This window comes from Seriola aureovittata, chromosome 3 (assembly GCF_021018895.1).
Source record: "Seriola aureovittata isolate HTS-2021-v1 ecotype China chromosome 3, ASM2101889v1, whole genome shotgun sequence".
Lineage (NCBI taxonomy): Eukaryota > Metazoa > Chordata > Actinopteri > Carangiformes > Carangidae > Seriola > Seriola aureovittata.
The window spans coordinates 9,925,163-9,943,650 of NC_079366.1; the positions used below are offsets into that span (position 1 = coordinate 9,925,163).

General features: G+C 40.3%; 2 protein-coding genes across 6 annotated transcripts; both read left to right on the top strand.

Annotated features, from left to right (window-relative positions):
* The first annotated feature begins 2,010 nt into the window (after window positions 1-2,010).
* Window positions 2,011-6,741, top strand: LOC130167112 (zinc finger protein with KRAB and SCAN domains 3-like). Of its 2 annotated transcripts, XR_008827228.1 has the most exons (4): window positions 2,011-2,723; window positions 3,173-3,502; window positions 4,146-6,390; window positions 6,500-6,741. XR_008827228.1 is itself a non-coding variant. In XM_056373099.1 (3 exons), exons 1-3 carry the CDS (start codon window positions 2,156-2,158, stop codon window positions 4,748-4,750), a joined length of 1,503 nt encoding a protein of 500 aa, XP_056229074.1. In that variant the 5' UTR covers window positions 2,011-2,155; the 3' UTR covers window positions 4,751-6,741. The 2 variants fall into 2 exon arrangements, 1 of the variants encoding a protein (XP_056229074.1); XM_056373099.1 differs by having other exon boundaries at window positions 4,146-6,741.
* Window positions 6,742-8,982: 2,241 nt separating this feature from the next.
* Window positions 8,983-18,114, top strand: zfyve27 (zinc finger, FYVE domain containing 27). 4 transcript variants are annotated; one of them, XM_056372404.1, is made up of 14 exons: window positions 8,983-9,292; window positions 10,829-11,057; window positions 11,190-11,260; window positions 11,367-11,553; window positions 12,359-12,454; window positions 12,738-12,850; window positions 12,947-13,065; window positions 13,577-13,648; window positions 14,455-14,475; window positions 14,713-14,733; window positions 15,847-15,988; window positions 16,155-16,201; window positions 16,325-16,406; window positions 16,571-18,114. In XM_056372404.1, exons 2-14 carry the CDS (start codon window positions 10,831-10,833, stop codon window positions 16,639-16,641), a joined length of 1,269 nt encoding a protein of 422 aa, XP_056228379.1. In that variant the 5' UTR covers window positions 8,983-9,292; window positions 10,829-10,830; the 3' UTR covers window positions 16,642-18,114. The 4 variants fall into 4 exon arrangements, with proteins under 4 accessions (XP_056228379.1, XP_056228380.1, XP_056228381.1 ...); XM_056372405.1 differs by lacking the exon at window positions 14,713-14,733; XM_056372406.1 differs by lacking the exon at window positions 14,455-14,475.
* The last annotated feature ends 374 nt before the right edge of the window (window positions 18,115-18,488 follow it).

Below are 18,488 nucleotides of genomic sequence, written 5' to 3' on the forward strand. Positions count from 1 at the left end.
GGAGGAAACCAGGGCAGTAATTAACAGCACACAGTACTATATTGTACAAAACTGCATTTCTTGTACCAATAAAAACACTGCTGCCTGTGTTATTTACAGTTTCCATTGTCTGTACATCATCTGCTCTGTAACTACTAGTAGTGGTCTTGGAGGCATTTAGTGGTTTAACTCTGGATCCTGCTGAAAAATGATTTATAGTTCAGAATGAGCCAAAAATCTATCTTCTTGGAACACACCTCATTACATATGTGCTTTCCCTTTTGTTTGGTGCTTTGCACATACAGAAGCATTTCCCTCATGACTTCAGTCAGCTCTATTTCATCTAAGCCAAGCTCCTCAACTGCATTCCAGTAATGCTCAATTAACTGTGACAGTCTGTCTTTATGTCTGTATCTTTCAACGCTGTAAGTGGTTACACATGAGATTAATAGAGTGAAATCATTCAAGTGGAGTATGTCGTCTCACATAGTGAGTATGCTGTTTGACCTTTAGGTTAGTTTAGTTAAACTAGCTGAACTAAAACATTGGATTGCAGCTAAAGGCTGCTGCTATTCACAGCATGTTGAACCACATTTCATCACATCCTATGTTAATTGTTTTTTATAGATTTCTGTTGAATTAAAACTAAATTAGTCGATCTTCTCTCTGTTGTTGATGTACATATATAAATGTTAAATGGAGATTCAAACAGGTATGAATCGGGTATGACTGGCCACTAAGCGGCGCCATTTTCCTACCATCTGTGGCAGGGTCAGGACCCACGTGTTCAATTTTTTTAGGTATTCACACTCTGCAGCCCAAAGGCTGAATGTAGATTATACACATAGTTATTGTGGATGATGCAATAAAAGGAAAATTAATCACATTTTGATAGAGGAAGGTTGCTATACTGGTGTGTATTTACTTTTATTTTAATTAATAAAAATGATTGATGATTGAATAGGATTGAACATAGTCTTTTTTTTCTTTAATAAAATTAATTTAGAGCTCTCTCTGTGCTCTTGACAGCAAGGACTGTGAATATGACGCGGTTAAAACAGTTTCCAGCTATAAATAAGCAGCAGTAATTATTTTCCTCATTTTCCTTTACTTAACTATGTCATATCATCATATATAGCCTACAAGTTTATACATGCAGATCCAGATGTTTGAGATGTTACAACTTGACTCAAAGAAAGTGAAGACATGAACTACTCTATAACCTCTTTCCCTGACTTCACTAACAAGAAACTATAAAATATTTATCTCAAATAAAATGCTTGAGAAGAACAGTCACCCAGAACTTGAGACCTGGACCTTGAACTCATTAAAGCTATGTTGTTTTTTTTCCTATAGCGCCTGAAGGCAACCTAATTAAAACCATCCCAATTAGCAGGTGTGTAATAGTACAGCTACTCTTAAGGGCGCTTCCTCCCCAAAGCCATCGACGGTCATTTCTCTTCTTTCAGAGGGTGATACAGGCGGTTTCTTCATAGCTTAACATGTGTGTAACACTGTTTGCTGGGCTGCTCAGGTCTCAAAGGGCTTTTGCCCCGAGAGCAGGTACAATGATTCAACAAAAAGCAAGTTATATCCACGGCAAACCACCTAAAAATAACGTTGGAGTGGCGGTAAGTTTACAAACGCGCTCTGTTCGGTCTCGTTTCTCATTTTTGTCAGTGGCTGGACGTTTAAAGCTTAGGTTGTTCCTGTCTAATTTGTGGCTTATGTGGAAACTGAAGTTGCTAACATGGCTGTCTTGCAGGAGTCTGCGTTTGTGATGACGGTGTTGACTCTGACTGTCCTCGGGCCTTCTGGTTGGGTACTTGCGAACTTGGAGTATTATAAAAGCCGATGACTGATGGATGAGGCCCTGCAGACATTGTCTGTACATGTTAAAGCCATAAGTCTGGTGTCAACTGAAGCTTTGGGGATTTTTCGTGCGTTTTGTTAACATAATAAACGAGTTTTTCAATTTCTCTTTGTACATTTGTATTTATTTATTTTTATTAACCGATGCAGTTTAGCCCTCACATCAGTAGATGGCAGAAGCTGTCGGCGGAAGTACATCCTATCGTTTTGCTTGTAAACACGCCACCTCGCCAGACGATTTTTCACGACTGAGAAATAACCTTTTTCTTTAATGTCGACACTACTTATTTAATCTTTAATCACCATGAAGCCGCGGCTGACTGGGACGACGAAACGCACGTCTGTGACTAAACCAGCCGGGGATGAGGCTTCGCGGTGTCTGCAAGAGGAGCTTGTTGCAGCGATACATGGAGCATTTGAAGTGGCTGTGGAGATCGCAATACGAGAGGTGAAAAAACTGGTGGGTCAGACAGCAGGAGACATCTACGAAGAGATGCGACGAGAGAACGAATCCCTGAAAGAGAGACTGCAGAGAGCTGAAGCTATGTTGGACTCTGTGCGGGTGAAGGAAAGCGGGGGAAGCCCTCCTCCTGCTTCAAAGCAGCTCTTCAGTACCGCAAAGCATGCAGATCAGCTGCTTCATCCTACTTGCAATCAAATAAGCCCCGAACCCGAAGTGGGCAACATGCGTAGTTGCCGAAGGCTCAGAGGTGACGCACCTCCTGCTGGCAGTGCACAGCAGCCTGCTCACCCCCAAGATAAACACGTGAGCAGACATGACGAGCAGAGATCAGGCGATGGTGGTAAGACACAGACTGTCAGTGATGCTGCTTCACATCCAGAGGAAGGACGAATTAATGGATGCATTAAAGGTATAAGTTTATTTTTTTTGTTTTTGTTTGGTGGCTTTCCTGCTGTAGGCTAATATAAGGTGGAATTCAATACGTGTGGCTCAAAGGGTAGGTCCGCACGGAAACTGCATGGAAACAGCTGGAGTAGTCATATATTGTACTGACTGTTTCCACACATTTCACAGACACATAAGTGCTAAACTTTATAGTGACACACTTGTTAGTTCTGCATGTTTTACAGTCTCGATTGCTGAAGAGCAATCATCTCTTGATGCACACTCATTACTGAATATAATGGTTAATTTTAATGTATGGTTCAGTTTTGAAAAGTGAAATGACTGTACTCAAGTATTTGTTATTCATAAATGAATACTTGAGAAATTAAATTGTGCATGTATTTTAGTCTGTTCCAGAAATATGTGAAATGTTTAGTGTTACCTCACTCAAGGTGTGCATCTTTTTGCTCACAGAAGTCACCAAAGAGATTTCCCGTGTATGTGTGGTGAAGCTAGAAAACATTAACCAGCCATGTCAGGACTCAACAGCTCAAGGCCACCAGTCAGCACCACTTCCCAACACTGAGTCCACTTTGGAGCAGGTTACAGTGAAGCAGGAGATGCCAGAAGATGAGGAGAGAGATGCCTCAGCTTGGTGTTTAGACTCGATCAAAGTAGAGGATTATAGCCTGGACTGTATGTCGGCGGTCCAGTCCAAAATGTTGGAGGAGTGGGAAACAGAAGTTCTGGATACTCGGAGCCAAGACTCAAACACCCAGCTGTCCAGCACCAGCCTGGTTCAGGGTAAGAAAGAACACAGTGAATGACTCAAACGATCATAAAATGTGTCTGGTGCAACAAATCAAAATGTGGTTAATATATCAATGATATTCAGTATCTTTGAATTCTATGTACTGAGTGTTTCCCCAAGTCAGACTGAAATAAAGTCTGTTTGAAACAGCATTTAGACAATGAAAATAAAAGTGATTATGTAATTATGTTAGTGTGAACACTATTGCAGCTCATCAAACTAAACACTAAACTAAATGGAATAAATTTGTTTGAAATTATATTATGGTTAGGTTTTTTGACTCAGTTCAGGTTAAGGACTTCCCACCTTTGTAGTGATCAGTTGTACAACCTATTGGTAAACGGCTGCACTGCATCGTATATATGTGCTGGTCAAACTGTCATCTTGACGTATTCAGGGGATGGTACCAGTGTTTAGCATCTCTACTTCCAATGTGGATGCTAAACATCAATGCATCCTCAGCATTTGAAAAACTTGCTTTGAATAAATACGATGGCCAGTATGGCTAAATACAGATTTACTACATGCAAAAATCCAAACTCTGCAGCTACATAATCTGTTTTTGAATGGCATTAAGGTGAAAAAGTTTTTAATTTTCTTACAGTTTAACAACCCACATGTGGTATTTTTCTACAGCTCATCCTCCAAACATGACTACAGACCTTCCACCACCCACAGACCTTCCACCACCCACAGATCTTCCATCTCTGTCTTCAGAGTTCCCCATCTTCCAGCTGGCAGAACCGGCTCCCATCCCAGAAGCCCCTCCACAGATTTCTGGAGTTCATATGCGGGGCAGCCGCAACCTCGGCCACACCATCACCAATGTCTACACCTGCAAGTCCTGCAGTCAGACCTTCCACCAGCCCAGCTTACTGCGACGGCACTACAGCCAGTGTCCGCAGAAGCTCCAGCAGCGTTGTCAGCAGCCTGTAGTGGGAGGGAAGAGGACCAGACTGCAGCTATACCCACCCGGCTGCAGCCCCTTCCGTTGCACGGTGTGCAACCGAGAGTTCAACCGCATGGAGAACCTCAAGACCCACCTTCGCATACACACAGGAGAGAGACCGTACACCTGCTCGGTGTGCTCCAAATGTTTCCGTCACTCTGGTGCTTTAACCAGGCACATCCGAATCCACACTGGAGAGAAACCTTACATCTGTGGACAGTGTGGGAAGTCGTTCAGAAATTGTGGGGGGCTTAAATTCCACCAGCGTTCACACAAAGAGCAGCTACAGTAAAGTGGAACTCAACAGCGTTAAGGTCCACAGGACCAGTTTTTTATGTGAGATATAAGCAGCTGATTTTATTAAATACTTGTGAAATACTTTAATACTTTAGAATACTTTTAAAATGTAACTTTTCAATGTTTAAACATTTTTGCAGGTTTTTATAGGCTGCGAGTCCTGAAGCTGTCTAAAATTCTCAGGATGGACATGATGTATCCCTTATGTACAACTAATAGCCTGTAAGGGCCTTGAGCATTGTGCTTTATAAGCTATAAACAGAAAAAAATAAGTAGCATTTTATAGTCTTTTGAATTATAGGTCAACACATCCGGTATAAAAATGAGCAAAGTGCAAACAACATTCCCCAGGTTTCATTAACACAGTAATGCATTATCAACATTTCAGAGAAGGATCACACCTACTGATAGGTGACAGTTTCATAACAGCGTCTCTCCTGCCTGTCTGCGCTGTTATCACATTTTTTGTCAGATCTTCCCTTTGAGATTGCAGGTATTGTTTTTAAAATCTCTCACCCAGGAAGCAGCATCGCAGCAAGTTATTTGCAACTTCTCTGGTACATCATACTGAGGTGGTATGTGTCAAACCATAAACTATTATGTCAATGAAATAAATTGAGTTTTATTTTAGTGATGGTGTTTTGTAAATCAATGTCTTCTCATTGGTAGAAAAGGGCAAAGTAGAAAGAAAGAAATATAGATACTGTAGCTATGTGATCACTCAGTCAGCTATTTAGCTGCAATACTGTACATGTGTATGATGGCTCAGTATTACTTATTGAAATGCAATGTGTGTGGAAGCTTTCAGTGTTATTCTGAATGCTTTTTTTTATGTTGGTTATTAAAGAAAATCACTGGCTAAGCCAGTTGTTTCCTATTAATGGTAATCTTGTTTTTTCCAATTTTTTATCTATGTGCTTCATTTATCCAAATAAGCACCTTATTTTGGATGCAGTGTGTGGATAATAGTGTAATCGCAGTAATAAATGTATGGAAATTGCTCCGAAAGTTAAGAGGACATATGTTTTGTTGTACTGTACCAATGTATATATGAAATCACAAGTCCTGCTTGCAAATTACCTATCATCTCAATAACCACACCCAGAGGTTATGTAACCCCACCAATCTGTAAATTAAATTATTAAAGCTGCGCTCAGGTTGACAGTGGGGAGCCAAAGCTTTTCTGAGGAAGTGTTGCATACTGTACTAGTGGAAGTAGAGGGAATCTTAAATTCCAAGCCAATTGGAAATGCATCTTTTGACATAGCACCCCCTGTTCCTGTTACCCCAAACCTCCTCCTAATGGGGCGGCGAGATGCTTCTCTTCCACAGGCGGTCTATGCAGACACCAACTTACTGGGATGAAAATGGTGTAAGCATAGTCGGGTACTAGTTGATCAGTTTTGGTTGTCATTTATTAGAAGCTACCTCCCCAACCTACAGGTACGGAACAATTGGCAAATGGACGATCAAAATATAAAAGAGGTAAATGTGCCATTTGATGGGGCGGCTGTTAAATCACAAATCTAATACCTGCCTGCAAATTAGCAAATTACCCATCATCTCAATAACCACACCCCTCTGTATGCAGGCCCTTTCCGTCCAAACCAGGAGAATAAAGACAACCTGGAACCTGTGAGTTGAACTTATCATATGGACTTTTCAAACCTTGTTATTCGAATTATTTGATTAGCCTTTTATTATTGCCTGGTTTTGAATGTTTTTTTGTATTATGTTTAATTAGATTCCTTTGTTTTGATGCCAGAAAGTGAAGAGATAGTGGATGCATGAATAATGTAAGTATAACATCAGCTTAATTTACTTTAGTTTATCATTTTTTGTGCTGAAATTTAAAGTTGATATAATTGTATTTATTTTTGTCTTTATGCATTTGGTCTCATGTAGAGGAAATCATCCATCTATCCATCCATCCATTCATCATATAAACCAAAGACCTGATCCTGAACTATGGAAATAAATCATTACAACGGCTCCTGGATCCTGTGTTTGAATGTGCACTCCACATTAGATGTTCCATGAGCCACCGCTTTCAATGTAGTTTTTTCAATGACCGTGGAAGCCTGTAGGGTGAAGTCTAATATTAATGTTTGATGTAGTTAGACGAGGGGAAAGTAAAGCAAATTTACTCAAGTCACTGACACCAGAAGATGCTATCAGATCAGCTGTAGCCTCTGCAGAATCCCAGTCCACCTCAAGGAGTCAGTTCAATGCCTAGTGAGTGTTCAGTGTCAGACAGCAACCGTGTTTGAGAACTCTTTTGAAAAACATAGACAAGTGCAGATTCCCACAGTGAATAAGAGATGATCTGCCTTTTCAAATGCACATCTCATGAATCAGTTGAGGGGAGATGACTGGGGGACATTCAGATTGCCAGTAGAGGGCAACAGAGACCATATCATAGACATAACTAAATAAGCCCATGTAATGTAAGAGGTCATAATAAACACCAACAACAATATTGTAATGGGAATAATTAAGGTTAGGAAAGGTTAATATTACATTATGGTAATGTTCAGGTGTAGGGTGTCATTTGCACTTATTACTAATAAGTGACAGTAACTGATCTGTACAAGGTACTGCATGTTCAACACCAAACCAGAAATCATGTCACAGAAAATTCAGAATGCTTGAACTAGCCAGTGTGGTAGTTGTAGCTCACAAGAGATTACTGACAGTCACAAACACTAGTTCCTGAAATCAGTACAGACAACTTTCTCCCATCCACATAATAACCAGTTTGATTTACTGCGACAAGCAAAAATAATATTCAGTTAAATACATTCAGACAATGACAGAATATGGATTTACTAACTTGTTGCTCTAACTTCCTGCCTCACTGAAATGCTCCTTCAAGCACATGCACCCTACGTGTTTGCATTGGTGTGTAGAAGAAGGCACATTGCATCTTCTCGTATCTGCTCAAAGAGCCTGTTACTGTGGTATGATGCCGTATAAATGATGAGGTGCCTGTGAACTTGCTGCAGCTGCTAAAGAGTTTCATTAAGGCTTAATTGAATCATCCAGGTGTCCCAGTGGATAGTCACGTCCCATACCTGTCTGTTGACATAGTAGTTTGATTGGACGTGTTAATAAGGAAAAAGAGGCAGTGTGTGTGTGTGTGTGTGTGTGTGTGTGTGTGTTTGTGTGTGTTTGTGTGGTCAAGAGAGAGGGGCAAAAATTGCTATTATCATAATTTACGAACATTATTAATTTACATGTTTATTCTGATTATGCACAAAGAAAAAAACCCAAACATAATACATGTTTCTAGTGTGTGTGTGTGTGTGTGTGTGTGTGTGCTTACTGATGCGTACTGATGCTTCTGATTGCTCTGCTTCACCTCCATCAATACTTTTTCTTTATTTATTGTTTTATTCGTCTTTGTACTACTTTTCATCTCTGGTCTCTCTTTCTCTACATTGCTCCCTGCATACATGCTCTGATGTGAAAACAAAGCTCTGTATTGTAAACTGCATACTGAAATCAAACTGCCAGTGACTAAATCAATATGAATGTATTATTTCCATTTGGGAAGAAAGACATTAATTCATTCAGATGAGTTGCTCTGTAACCTCTGCTTTCAACAAGGCATTATACTTAAATCCCTCTCAACTCAAAAATGTGCTTGACCTTCATAGTGCAAAATGATGTATGTGCAGAATTTGACACTAAAATACTGTTTTCATCGACTCAAGGTGGAAAGTTTCTCTGTGACTGCTTTGAATCTCTGATTAAGGAATGTACTATGTAGTCTGAAAGCCAGTCATGATCCAATGTTCAACTTGTTGTTCAATTTGAAGCCTCTAGTGCAAATACAGTGACAATGGAATAGTTCAAAAATATTTTTAGATTCACATTTTTTCAATGAGAAGGAGAAGCCTAAATGTAATGCTTTTATGTCATTAAACTTTCATTGTCATTGTCATTGACCTTTTTGAAGAGGGGTGGGGGGAATATCAGACACAAAATTATTATTCATTCATTATTGTCACGTCTTAAATTATGTCTAATATATATATATATATATAAAGTAAAAAAAAAAAAAATGTAATATATATATATATATATATATATATATATATATATATATATTACTTTTCAGCATAAATTTTTAGGAAGTCCACATCACTTTAACACTAAGATCATCCTATTCTGTGATCGACTGTATCGGACACACTTTTCTGCTATCAATTACTCGGCCTGGATTAAACGCGGAAGCGGACGTTATCGGAACAGGACGGAGCTAACAAAGCTAGCAGCCAAACAAAAATAACTGACATACCTGACGGCTTCCTCCCCAGACGAACCGACACTGTGAACCGACTCGCTTTGACAGGTTAATGCTCATGCAGGAGAGCAGGCTGCTGTCATGTTGACCGGGTTGGTTGTATTTGGAGACTCTTCCTTCCTCCGGACTGATGATGTCGGTGGGACTCGCTAGTTTCGCCTGACCTCCTCTCAGCACCGCTGCTGCTGCTGCTTCATAGCCTGGCTGTTGTTGGACTCTCAGCTCGGGGTAAGTTATCTCCTTCATACCCGGCAGGTGATGTTAGTTGGGCCGAAGTTACAGTTGTAGGTCTATAGTGTCCTTTTGTCATCAAGCCGAGTAAACTTTCCTGTTTGACAGCAACTCACAGGCCACAGCACTTCAGTTAGTGGCGCTGATTTATTGAGATGCCGCTTATTGTAAGTGCTCCTGACCGTGGCTGTTCACGGTCACGATAAATAGTTTAACAGATTTAATAGTTTAACACGCTGCTGAAAAGTAGAATGGAGAGGGAAGAAATAAAAAATACACACACAGCTATGGGTAAGGAGTACTTATGTAATAGTACCTCTAGTAGTTCTCTTAAAGACTACATGAAGCACCAAAGTGACAGTAGCATCTTAACCACAACACTGCAAAATGAATCTACCATAGGTAATACAGTGGTGCGTTCACGGATGTGTACACTTTATTCTATAGGAAACCGTCTCACAAATCACTTCCAGGGCAATAGACTACACTCCTAATTGTGTCATCACACACACACACCCACCCACCGGTACTGTAAAAAAAGTACAGTAAATGTATGAATGAATAATTTACTTTTGTAACATTATGCTTCATTTGGCAGCAAAGGTAATTATTACGCTTATACTAAAGAATTGCATGGTGAAACTATTAAGAGTTATTATTTATTAGATACTAGCTATTCCTGAAAACAACTTCAAAATTAACATCAGTGAAAAAAGCTCTATAGCCTGGTCCTGCATCTGGTTGAAAGTTTTAAGTGTGTTGCATCTCTGACCACACCCAGTGTCACTGAAGCGTGTAGTTTCCACTTCATATCAGTTTGGCACTCAAAACGGCCCATGAGGCTTATACACATGTAAATTGTCATCTCTGTGTGGCACATAAGTAAGATACCACATATATCTTAAACCACACAGATTGGTAAACGCATATCTTACTCAGCTTATAGTCCCTGAATCGAAATCGAAATTGTATTTTACAATCTCTGTGTAAAGATTAAACCGCAGCATTTCCACCTCTCGCTGCTGTTATATTATCAGCTGATAGAGCTTCACCATCATACCTGTGGCCTCATATGCTACTTTCTCTCCATTTGAATACATTTCCCTACCCTTGGAGCTAAATAACAAGCAGCGTCAGGCACAAATAGAGCACAGCCTGTGATGTAACCCCATCTAACAGTGGTGTAGCAGTGTACTGACTCTGTGAAGTACACATAACTATCACTGCAACTAGGTGAGGCGTTAATCCACTGGAGATGAGCAAAAGTAAGATTTTCAGATGCTGTCTCCGTAGGTTTCACTTTGGTTGCAGATTTGAGTGTGATCCAGAGGTCTGGAACCAGGCTACTGCCTCCCCACTGTGCCCATCTCTGTAGAGAACGTACTGTACTAAGGCCTCATTGGGAGAGAAATGTGAAACAGGGTCTGTGCTTCAGAGAATATCTCTTTAGGGAGCTGCAACATTAGCAACTCAGGAAACGTTTTGCCTTTTACTGTTAATTCACCAAACAACACTTTTCTTCACTCTGCATAGGAATGACAATGCACAGTGCCGGAGCGTCCCAGGACCCGTCACAGGGTACAGGGGAGCTGGTACACACACTGTCCAAAGAGACCCCCGGGTCTCCAGATGCTTCTGAGTTGGGGAGCCCACGGTGTATACCAAACTTTGACCTCCTCAACATGGTCGTGTCCTATAAGAGAATGGCTCTGTTTCTAGAACCAGTTGCAGATTCAGTGGAGCTGAGCCGCTTCCTGCTCGAGTGAGTATATGTGTCTGTGGTCTGTTTGAGCATCATATGATATAATTGCTTTTGGCTTTGTGTAGTAATGGCAAGAAGCCATATTTATATTGGAGTATTCAGTGTCATCTGCTTCATTTTCTAATCTCTCAGATGGAAGATGCCCCTGTGCTCACTGGTTGTCTGTATATTCCTTAATGTCTTCCTCTGCACTGTTAATGAAGGTAATATAACATTAGGCATTAATATTGATCCAACTTTTGTGTGATGTTTTAAAAGACACCTGAATAATTTATTAATGTATTGTTGTGTCTGCCTCTCTGGTGTCAGTGGGTTGGTTCTCAGTGGGTGTGGTGGCAGTGTCTGCGCCTGCTGCCTTGGGTTACCTGCAGGACAGGTGTGGGGGCAGAGCCTCAGAAGCTGAGCTCCAGAAGAGGCGCTATCATGCTGTGCACCGCAGAGACCTGCAGACAGTACATCTCACCAAACAGGAGGCCATGCTGGAAGTAAAAGACCTGTAAGACAGATGCTGCAGGGCTGCATCTAATTAGTGTTTTCATTATTGATTCATGTGATTAATTAATAAGTCTCTAAAATGTCAAATACTTGCTGATCACGATTATCTGAAGAACAAGGTGACATCCTAAAGTGTCTTGTTTTGTCTCACCAACACCAAAAAATATTCAAATGATCAAATACGAGAAGCTAAAATATGATCACGTTACATACAACACATACACATACTGGTTACAGCTTGGTACCCTGTGCTATTTTAATTTTAAACAAACAGTTTTTTTCATTCACTGTTTCTTACCAAAACATACTGTATGTTTGCAGAGCCTTTTTAAAAGAATATTTTAAACCTACATTGTTTATATGAATTTAAGCGCTTTCTCTTTTTCTAACTTTTTATTGCTGCATCGCTCCCTTTTATGGCACATTGTTATCAACTATTGCTGTGCTCTGCATCCACCCCTGACTCACTCATGCATGTGTGCCCCTGTGTGTTTCAGCTGGAGTTACAAACTCGTAAAGGGGTCGTTATCATCAAAACATTGCTGTACGGTTTCAATAGTGGGCCCAAACCCCACAGGGTACCTTATTATACCATTATAAAACGAAATGGTTTAGAAATAAGGAAATCATTCATTAATTAGAAAAGTAGACTAACTGTTGTTGAAAACATTATTTAGTTAGGTTATTTAGTCAGGTTTATAAACTACACTGGTGACATTTGCACATGGTATTTGTTCATGTATGGGTTTAGGTCTGTCTTTGTTATTGTAATGTTTGTGTTTGGTGGTGTTTCCTGTCTTCACCAGGTTGAAACACCTGGATGACATGCTGTCCTCTGCCTGTCAGTCAGCAGAAGCTTTTTACAAGGTCCTGTACTGGGATAATCACACCAAGTCAACAAGGTCTGCATCTGCACACACACACACACACACAGTCACACAGAACTGTATCACCTGAATTTGAGTAATCATCAGTCATTGATCATTAGTAATGTTCTGCTTGAGGACAACGCAACAAATCGGTTATTTGTTGTGCATATGTTAGCATTTGCCACATTCACACAGGTATTAGTTAGCGTTAACTAATACTGGTAAGAAATGTAAATGGAATGTAAACTACTATAGTGGCTGATCAATCTCTCACATGGTTTGCATGTGACCTGACATTTGTAACATTTCCCTCCAGGTTCTATGGAGGGATGTTAATAGTGGTGTGTCTGCTCTATGTCGCTCCTGTGGGCTGGGTGCTCGCTGGGCTCAACAGCGCCATCTTCCTGTGGAACAGAGACTTCTGCAGAGGTCAGTTTACCCTGTCTGAAAGAAGCAAGGATAAACGCAAACTGTTATTTAACAATGTAAAGCTAAAGGAAAATGTTGTTTCCCCTGTGCTTCCAGTTTTGTTCGACCTTAGGAAGCTCTTCCACTTGGGCCACACCAAGGCCACAGAAGGGCTGAGTGAGGAACAGCAACAAAGCAACTTGCTGGACCGGACCCCCACACCAACTAGTCTGGAGGTGAGAGAAAGGAGTGGGAAGTGGAGAAAAGTGTGTGTAGCTTAAATACTGACAGAATCTGTGTTTGTAATTTACATTAAAAGTAACCATGGCTGTAAGCTTCTTATCCAGTTTATCCCATGCTCTCAATGTATTTATCCAGTAACGTAACATAAATCCATGCATGGATTTTCTCCATCCATCTATGGAACCACTTTTTTATGGTGATATTCTATTCTCGGGCAAGGGCAGGAGTGTGAGCTCAGATAAATATGACTTCATCTGTCCAAAGGACTCTGGGTCACAACAAGGCAACAGTGAACTGAAAGCTGCACTGATAAAAACAAATATAATTTTCTATAATTTTATTCTACAGCTTGGTTGGATCAGTTATAACCTGACCACTATCCAAGGTGCTGATCCTTGGACCACCACTAATGGGGGATCTGTCTGTTTTATACCCTATAATATAGTATTTATATATTGACTAGTGTGTGTTTGTGTTTGTGTGCCTGTGTGTGTTTGATGAAAGGACCTGTCTCCTGGAAGTGTGGAGGAGGCTGAGGAAGCAGAACCTGATGATGAATTTAAGGATGCCATTGAGGTAAATGCATCTAAACCCATATGCCCACATTTGAATGACATCTTTTCATGTTCCCCCAAATCTGGCTGCCTTTGTCCAATTTTTACGATATCAGATGTGATGCGAACATCTCATATTTCTTCTTAGATTGATGATAAAAGACGCATTAGGAATAAAATAAGCATCACAGCTTGGGCAATACATGTATTAGATTTGTTGCAGAGAGTTCAATGAGAGGAGGACACTGCTCACATGTCTATACAGTAAACACTGTATGTAGCAGGAGCCGGCAGCTGGCTAGCTTAGCTTAGCATAAAGACTGGAAACGGCTATCCTGGCTCTAATTACCATGTTGTATCATGTTTGTTTAATCTGTGTAAAAACAACAATTTGTGGATTACATATGGGACTTTAATTAAACAAAACAAGATATTAGGTTTTAATTAGTGAGTTTTAAAGGTGCTGGTTGGTGGATTTTGTTACTGTTGGCCATGCTTACTTTTTCCCCCTGTTTCCAGTCTTTGCGCTAAGCTAAGGTAAAGGTCCCCTGGCTCCAGCTTCGTATTTAGATTGCAGATATGAGAGTGGTATCGCTCTTCTCATCTAACTCTCAGCAAGAAAGTGAATAAGCATATTTGAACTAGTTGCCACTAATTGTCCAACCAATCTTTGGTTATAAGTAAAACAAAAGTGGCTGGTGACTTTGTAAACAGTCTTTTTCTACCTCCTATTTACAAATTTGAAACATTGTTGGAGATTGCCATCACTGTGTGGAAAAAAATATTTTTCATACTTCCTGTTTTTTCTCTGCTGTCCTCTTAAATCAGGAACATTCAGTTTCGCTGCAGGTGAGTGTTGCCCCCTTGTGTTTAGAAGAGGTTAGTGCCACTGCCACCCAGTAAACTATAGAACAACTTGACACATGAGCAACAACTTCATGTGTCGTTAAGCTTGTCAGATCCTTGTGGTTTAGATCTTGCTTTGCTCTTTGAAGCACGGGTTTGGGTTTGTTCCTTTCTTGTCGCACTGAATATGAGTGTCTGTCAGTAACATTGTTCTCATGTGTTGTTCTGCATCCTGATAAGGAGACCCCTTTGGTCTTAGTGGTAAGTGGATTTCCCAATGCCTCCCATCCATCCTTTCTGTGCCTTCATATGTTTGTTCCGTCGGCGTGATAGTGACAGTTATGTGATAGTGATACATAACACTGTAATTAACAGGCCCATAATTGTCGTCTTTAATAATCCCCTCATTCATGGTCATTCATTTCTAGTCTGCATGACTGGCATTGTTCATGACACATCTTACATTAGTGAAATCAGCTTTTCACTCCTCAAATCATATTGACTAAGTAGTGGTTTGAAGTGTGTGTGTGTGTGTGTGTGTGTGTGTGTGTGTGAGTGTGTTGATTAAAAGCATACTATAGCCTCATTGAAGAGTTTTGCATAGAGGCATATTGTTTGTTTGATCACATGTGCTACATCAGAGAGTTGGTGCATAATAGCATATATATTTTAGAGTTTCTGATCGTAGTTGTTGCCTTCTCCTTTTTGAGTATCTGCTTTTCAACACACAGCACGCTGAAACAGGTCATCCTGTTCCCAAAAAGTCCTGATTGTTGAAGGTGGATGGATTTTTTTAGCATGAGCAATACTTTTCTTTGTCCTCTTACTCTCTGGTCCTCTTGTACCGCTCTATGAAGTTAAAGTTGTGCATTTCAGTGAATTAGGTTGTACTAACTTAATTACCCAGCTCTTGGTCTCCAGGAAGTAGGGGGATAGACTATTTAACAACTCTTTTTTATGGAACATCTAGATGGTCATAGAGGTATAAACAACACTTATTTCTTCATAGGCTCGTTATTAGAAGGATAAAATGATTCATATTGGTTGTGTGTGGGGTTTGATGTTCTTATGTTTGGCAAATAGGTCAAGCACAGCTGTATAAGCATGCTTGCATTTTTCCTGTAAATGTATGTATTTTCCACCTGTGTCTGTCTCCCTGGTAATCCTACTACTTGCCATCAACCTGCTTGATTTACTTGCCAAACATTTATTAGTCAAACTGTTGTTTAGCCACACTGCTGAGTTTGGCTCCGTTTCCCAGTGAGGTTTCCAAACCCCTCCACATCAACTCCTATTACTGTAGGTTATACAGCACATAACTACCTTTTTATTTGTTCATCCCCCTCCTCCCTCCTCCTCCTCCCTCTCCCTCAGGAGGATGACGATGGGCCTCTTGGAGCCCCGGAGTACGATACCATCTCTGAAAATGGTCTCTTGAGCCGCAACGAACCAATACGCAGCAAGGTGTCCAAACTGACGGAGAAACTGCGCAAACGCTACCCCACCACCAGCACAGGTCAGTCTGCTCTGACTCATCCACTGATTTCATTCCTCCTATTACACTTGAGGGATGAAAGAGGAGTCTCATATCTTAGCTCTGAACAGATACATTTTATCTCATATTTCATGATGCTTCGTTTTCATTATAGTACTTATCATTATGTCTTTCTCTGTCTCCAAAGGCAACTGTTCTAGCTGCAATGCTGTCTTCTCAGTGCTGAAGAAAAGGGTGAGACTGAAAACTTGTGACAAGAGTCTGAGATATATTTAGGCATCACGTCATCATCACATTTAATTTTGTCTTACTTTTCTGTTGGTGTGAGCTTCAACACAATGTCTCTTCTTATTGCAGAGGAACTGCAGTAACTGTGGCAACAGCTTCTGTTCTCGATGCTGTTCCTTTAAGGTGCTGAGATCTTGCATGGGGGCAACAGGTAAGGAGGGAAAAATATTGGATCATTGTAACATTTTATTATTCTACAGATTGATCAAAATGTGTTTGATAGCTGCATCGTGTCACATTATTACACCTCTGTTCCTCTTACTCGTCTGTTCTCTGACTGATGATCTAATTCTTTTATTATTGTTTCTTCTTCAGCTCCAGAGGCCCAGAGAGAGACCGTGTTTGTTTGTGCTGCCTGTAATTCTCTTCTCATCAAGTTACAGTGAAGATGGCATGTCGGTTTTGTCTCCCGGTGCCCAGTGGGAGGTCACTCACTGTTTGCCCCCAAGCCCTTCACCAAGTTACTGAAACCCTCACACATGCCTTGGTTTTCATGTTAAGGCACTTAATATCTGTCAAGATACCTCCTGTGTTGAACTCCAAGACCCTGCCATGCCTTTTCCTGCTGCATCCCTCCTTAGCTACTGTGATATGTTACATATTTCCTGTTTGAACTCTCAGTGAAGAACTGGACATTATGAATCAATGAGACTTAATACAGATTATAATGGCTCCAAAATCAAAGGATCTTGTTGTTTCCCTTGCTGAGCAGAGGGAAGTAAAAAGCATGCACAGTGGAGGTCAGGATGCTGATGCTGACGGGTGATGCAAATAATCCTATTGGATGTCAGTGGTTTTGCTTTTACATGCTTTGCCTCCACCTGAATGTTGATACCTTCAGCCCTGTGTAGCAGTTTAACTTTGCTGTAATGCTGAGAGGACTTTTCTGTACGATCAAGACTAAGGCAGTGTTCATGCAAAACAGAATGTGAATGGCTGTGTGACAAAAGAGGCTCTGCGTTTAGACTTGATTGCTGCAGCGTGTGGAGGCTTACCATCTAAATTTTTTTTCACACAGATTTGTTCATTGTCCTCCAATACACTGTAGGTGGTCAACAATGTCATGTGATCAGTTCTCAGTTTGTCCAACTTTTCAAGGCCAGTGATTTTGGTGTACTTCATGTTTCATTGATTACATCTGCCCCCAGTGCAACCTGCATTTCTGTATACTACCCATGTGGGTATTCACGTTATTTACCAGACCTAAAATCCAGAATAATTCTATGGGATCAAACTGAAAATGCATGGCCTGCAATGAATCCCATCACATTTCTGCCAAACTGCTGGTGATGGTGTACTGGAGGGCTGTGAAGTTTGACAAACCAGCCTGTTCTGCTTTGAGGGATCAAACTGATGCTTCATTCTGGTTGATGTTTTTTTTCCCTGTGTGGACATGTCAAACCGGCTTTTTTTGGAGTAATTCAACAGCCTAAAAGACCAGATTTCCCTGCAGCCCAAGCTTTTCTGTTAATCGGATCAAAGTCAACCCAACTGGATTAAATTCATTTGAACAGACTGAGAAACCACCTGAAACTGTCATCAGAGCCTCACACCCTTGCAAGCAGGACTTAAAAGAATTAATGTGGAGGCATTATAGCCCAAAAGGTGGCTCTTGATGGCAAAGTTGTTTTAATCATGGTTTGGACACGGATGATTGTAACTGTTTGCTTTGCTTTTATTGTAATTGTAAAATAACTGTTAGTGTTAATTGTTCTACCATATCTAATATATTTAATTTAAAATCCAGAAACTGCAAATGATTATTTGACCTAATGATGAAGTTTGTATATATTGCCCCTTATTTTATGGTTGAAACATGCTATCATTGAAATAAACTCTGATGATTTAATTAATTTAAAGTGACAACTGTTAAGTATATTCTTCTTGTGCTTTTGCCTCTGAAGGATGGAAGCATTGAAAAGCCATAATCAATTGAAATTATAGGCCACTAAATACCTTTACCTTTTTAAATTGCACAACTTCTGATTCAAATTATCCTCTGGAACATATTAACATATTTTATTACTATAAGCTATTTAGTATCAACATTAAGTTTTGGATAGTGATTAAATTTCACACAATAGCTATTGATTTTCTTATAAGACTAAAATCCTTAAAGCTGCTCTTATGAATATTTTTATATTAACAGTGGATCAAATGAGTATGTGTAATGTGAAAGGTGTTGCTTGTAGCCACCACAGTATATCTGTGGTTCCCCTCAACTCTGGTGTGT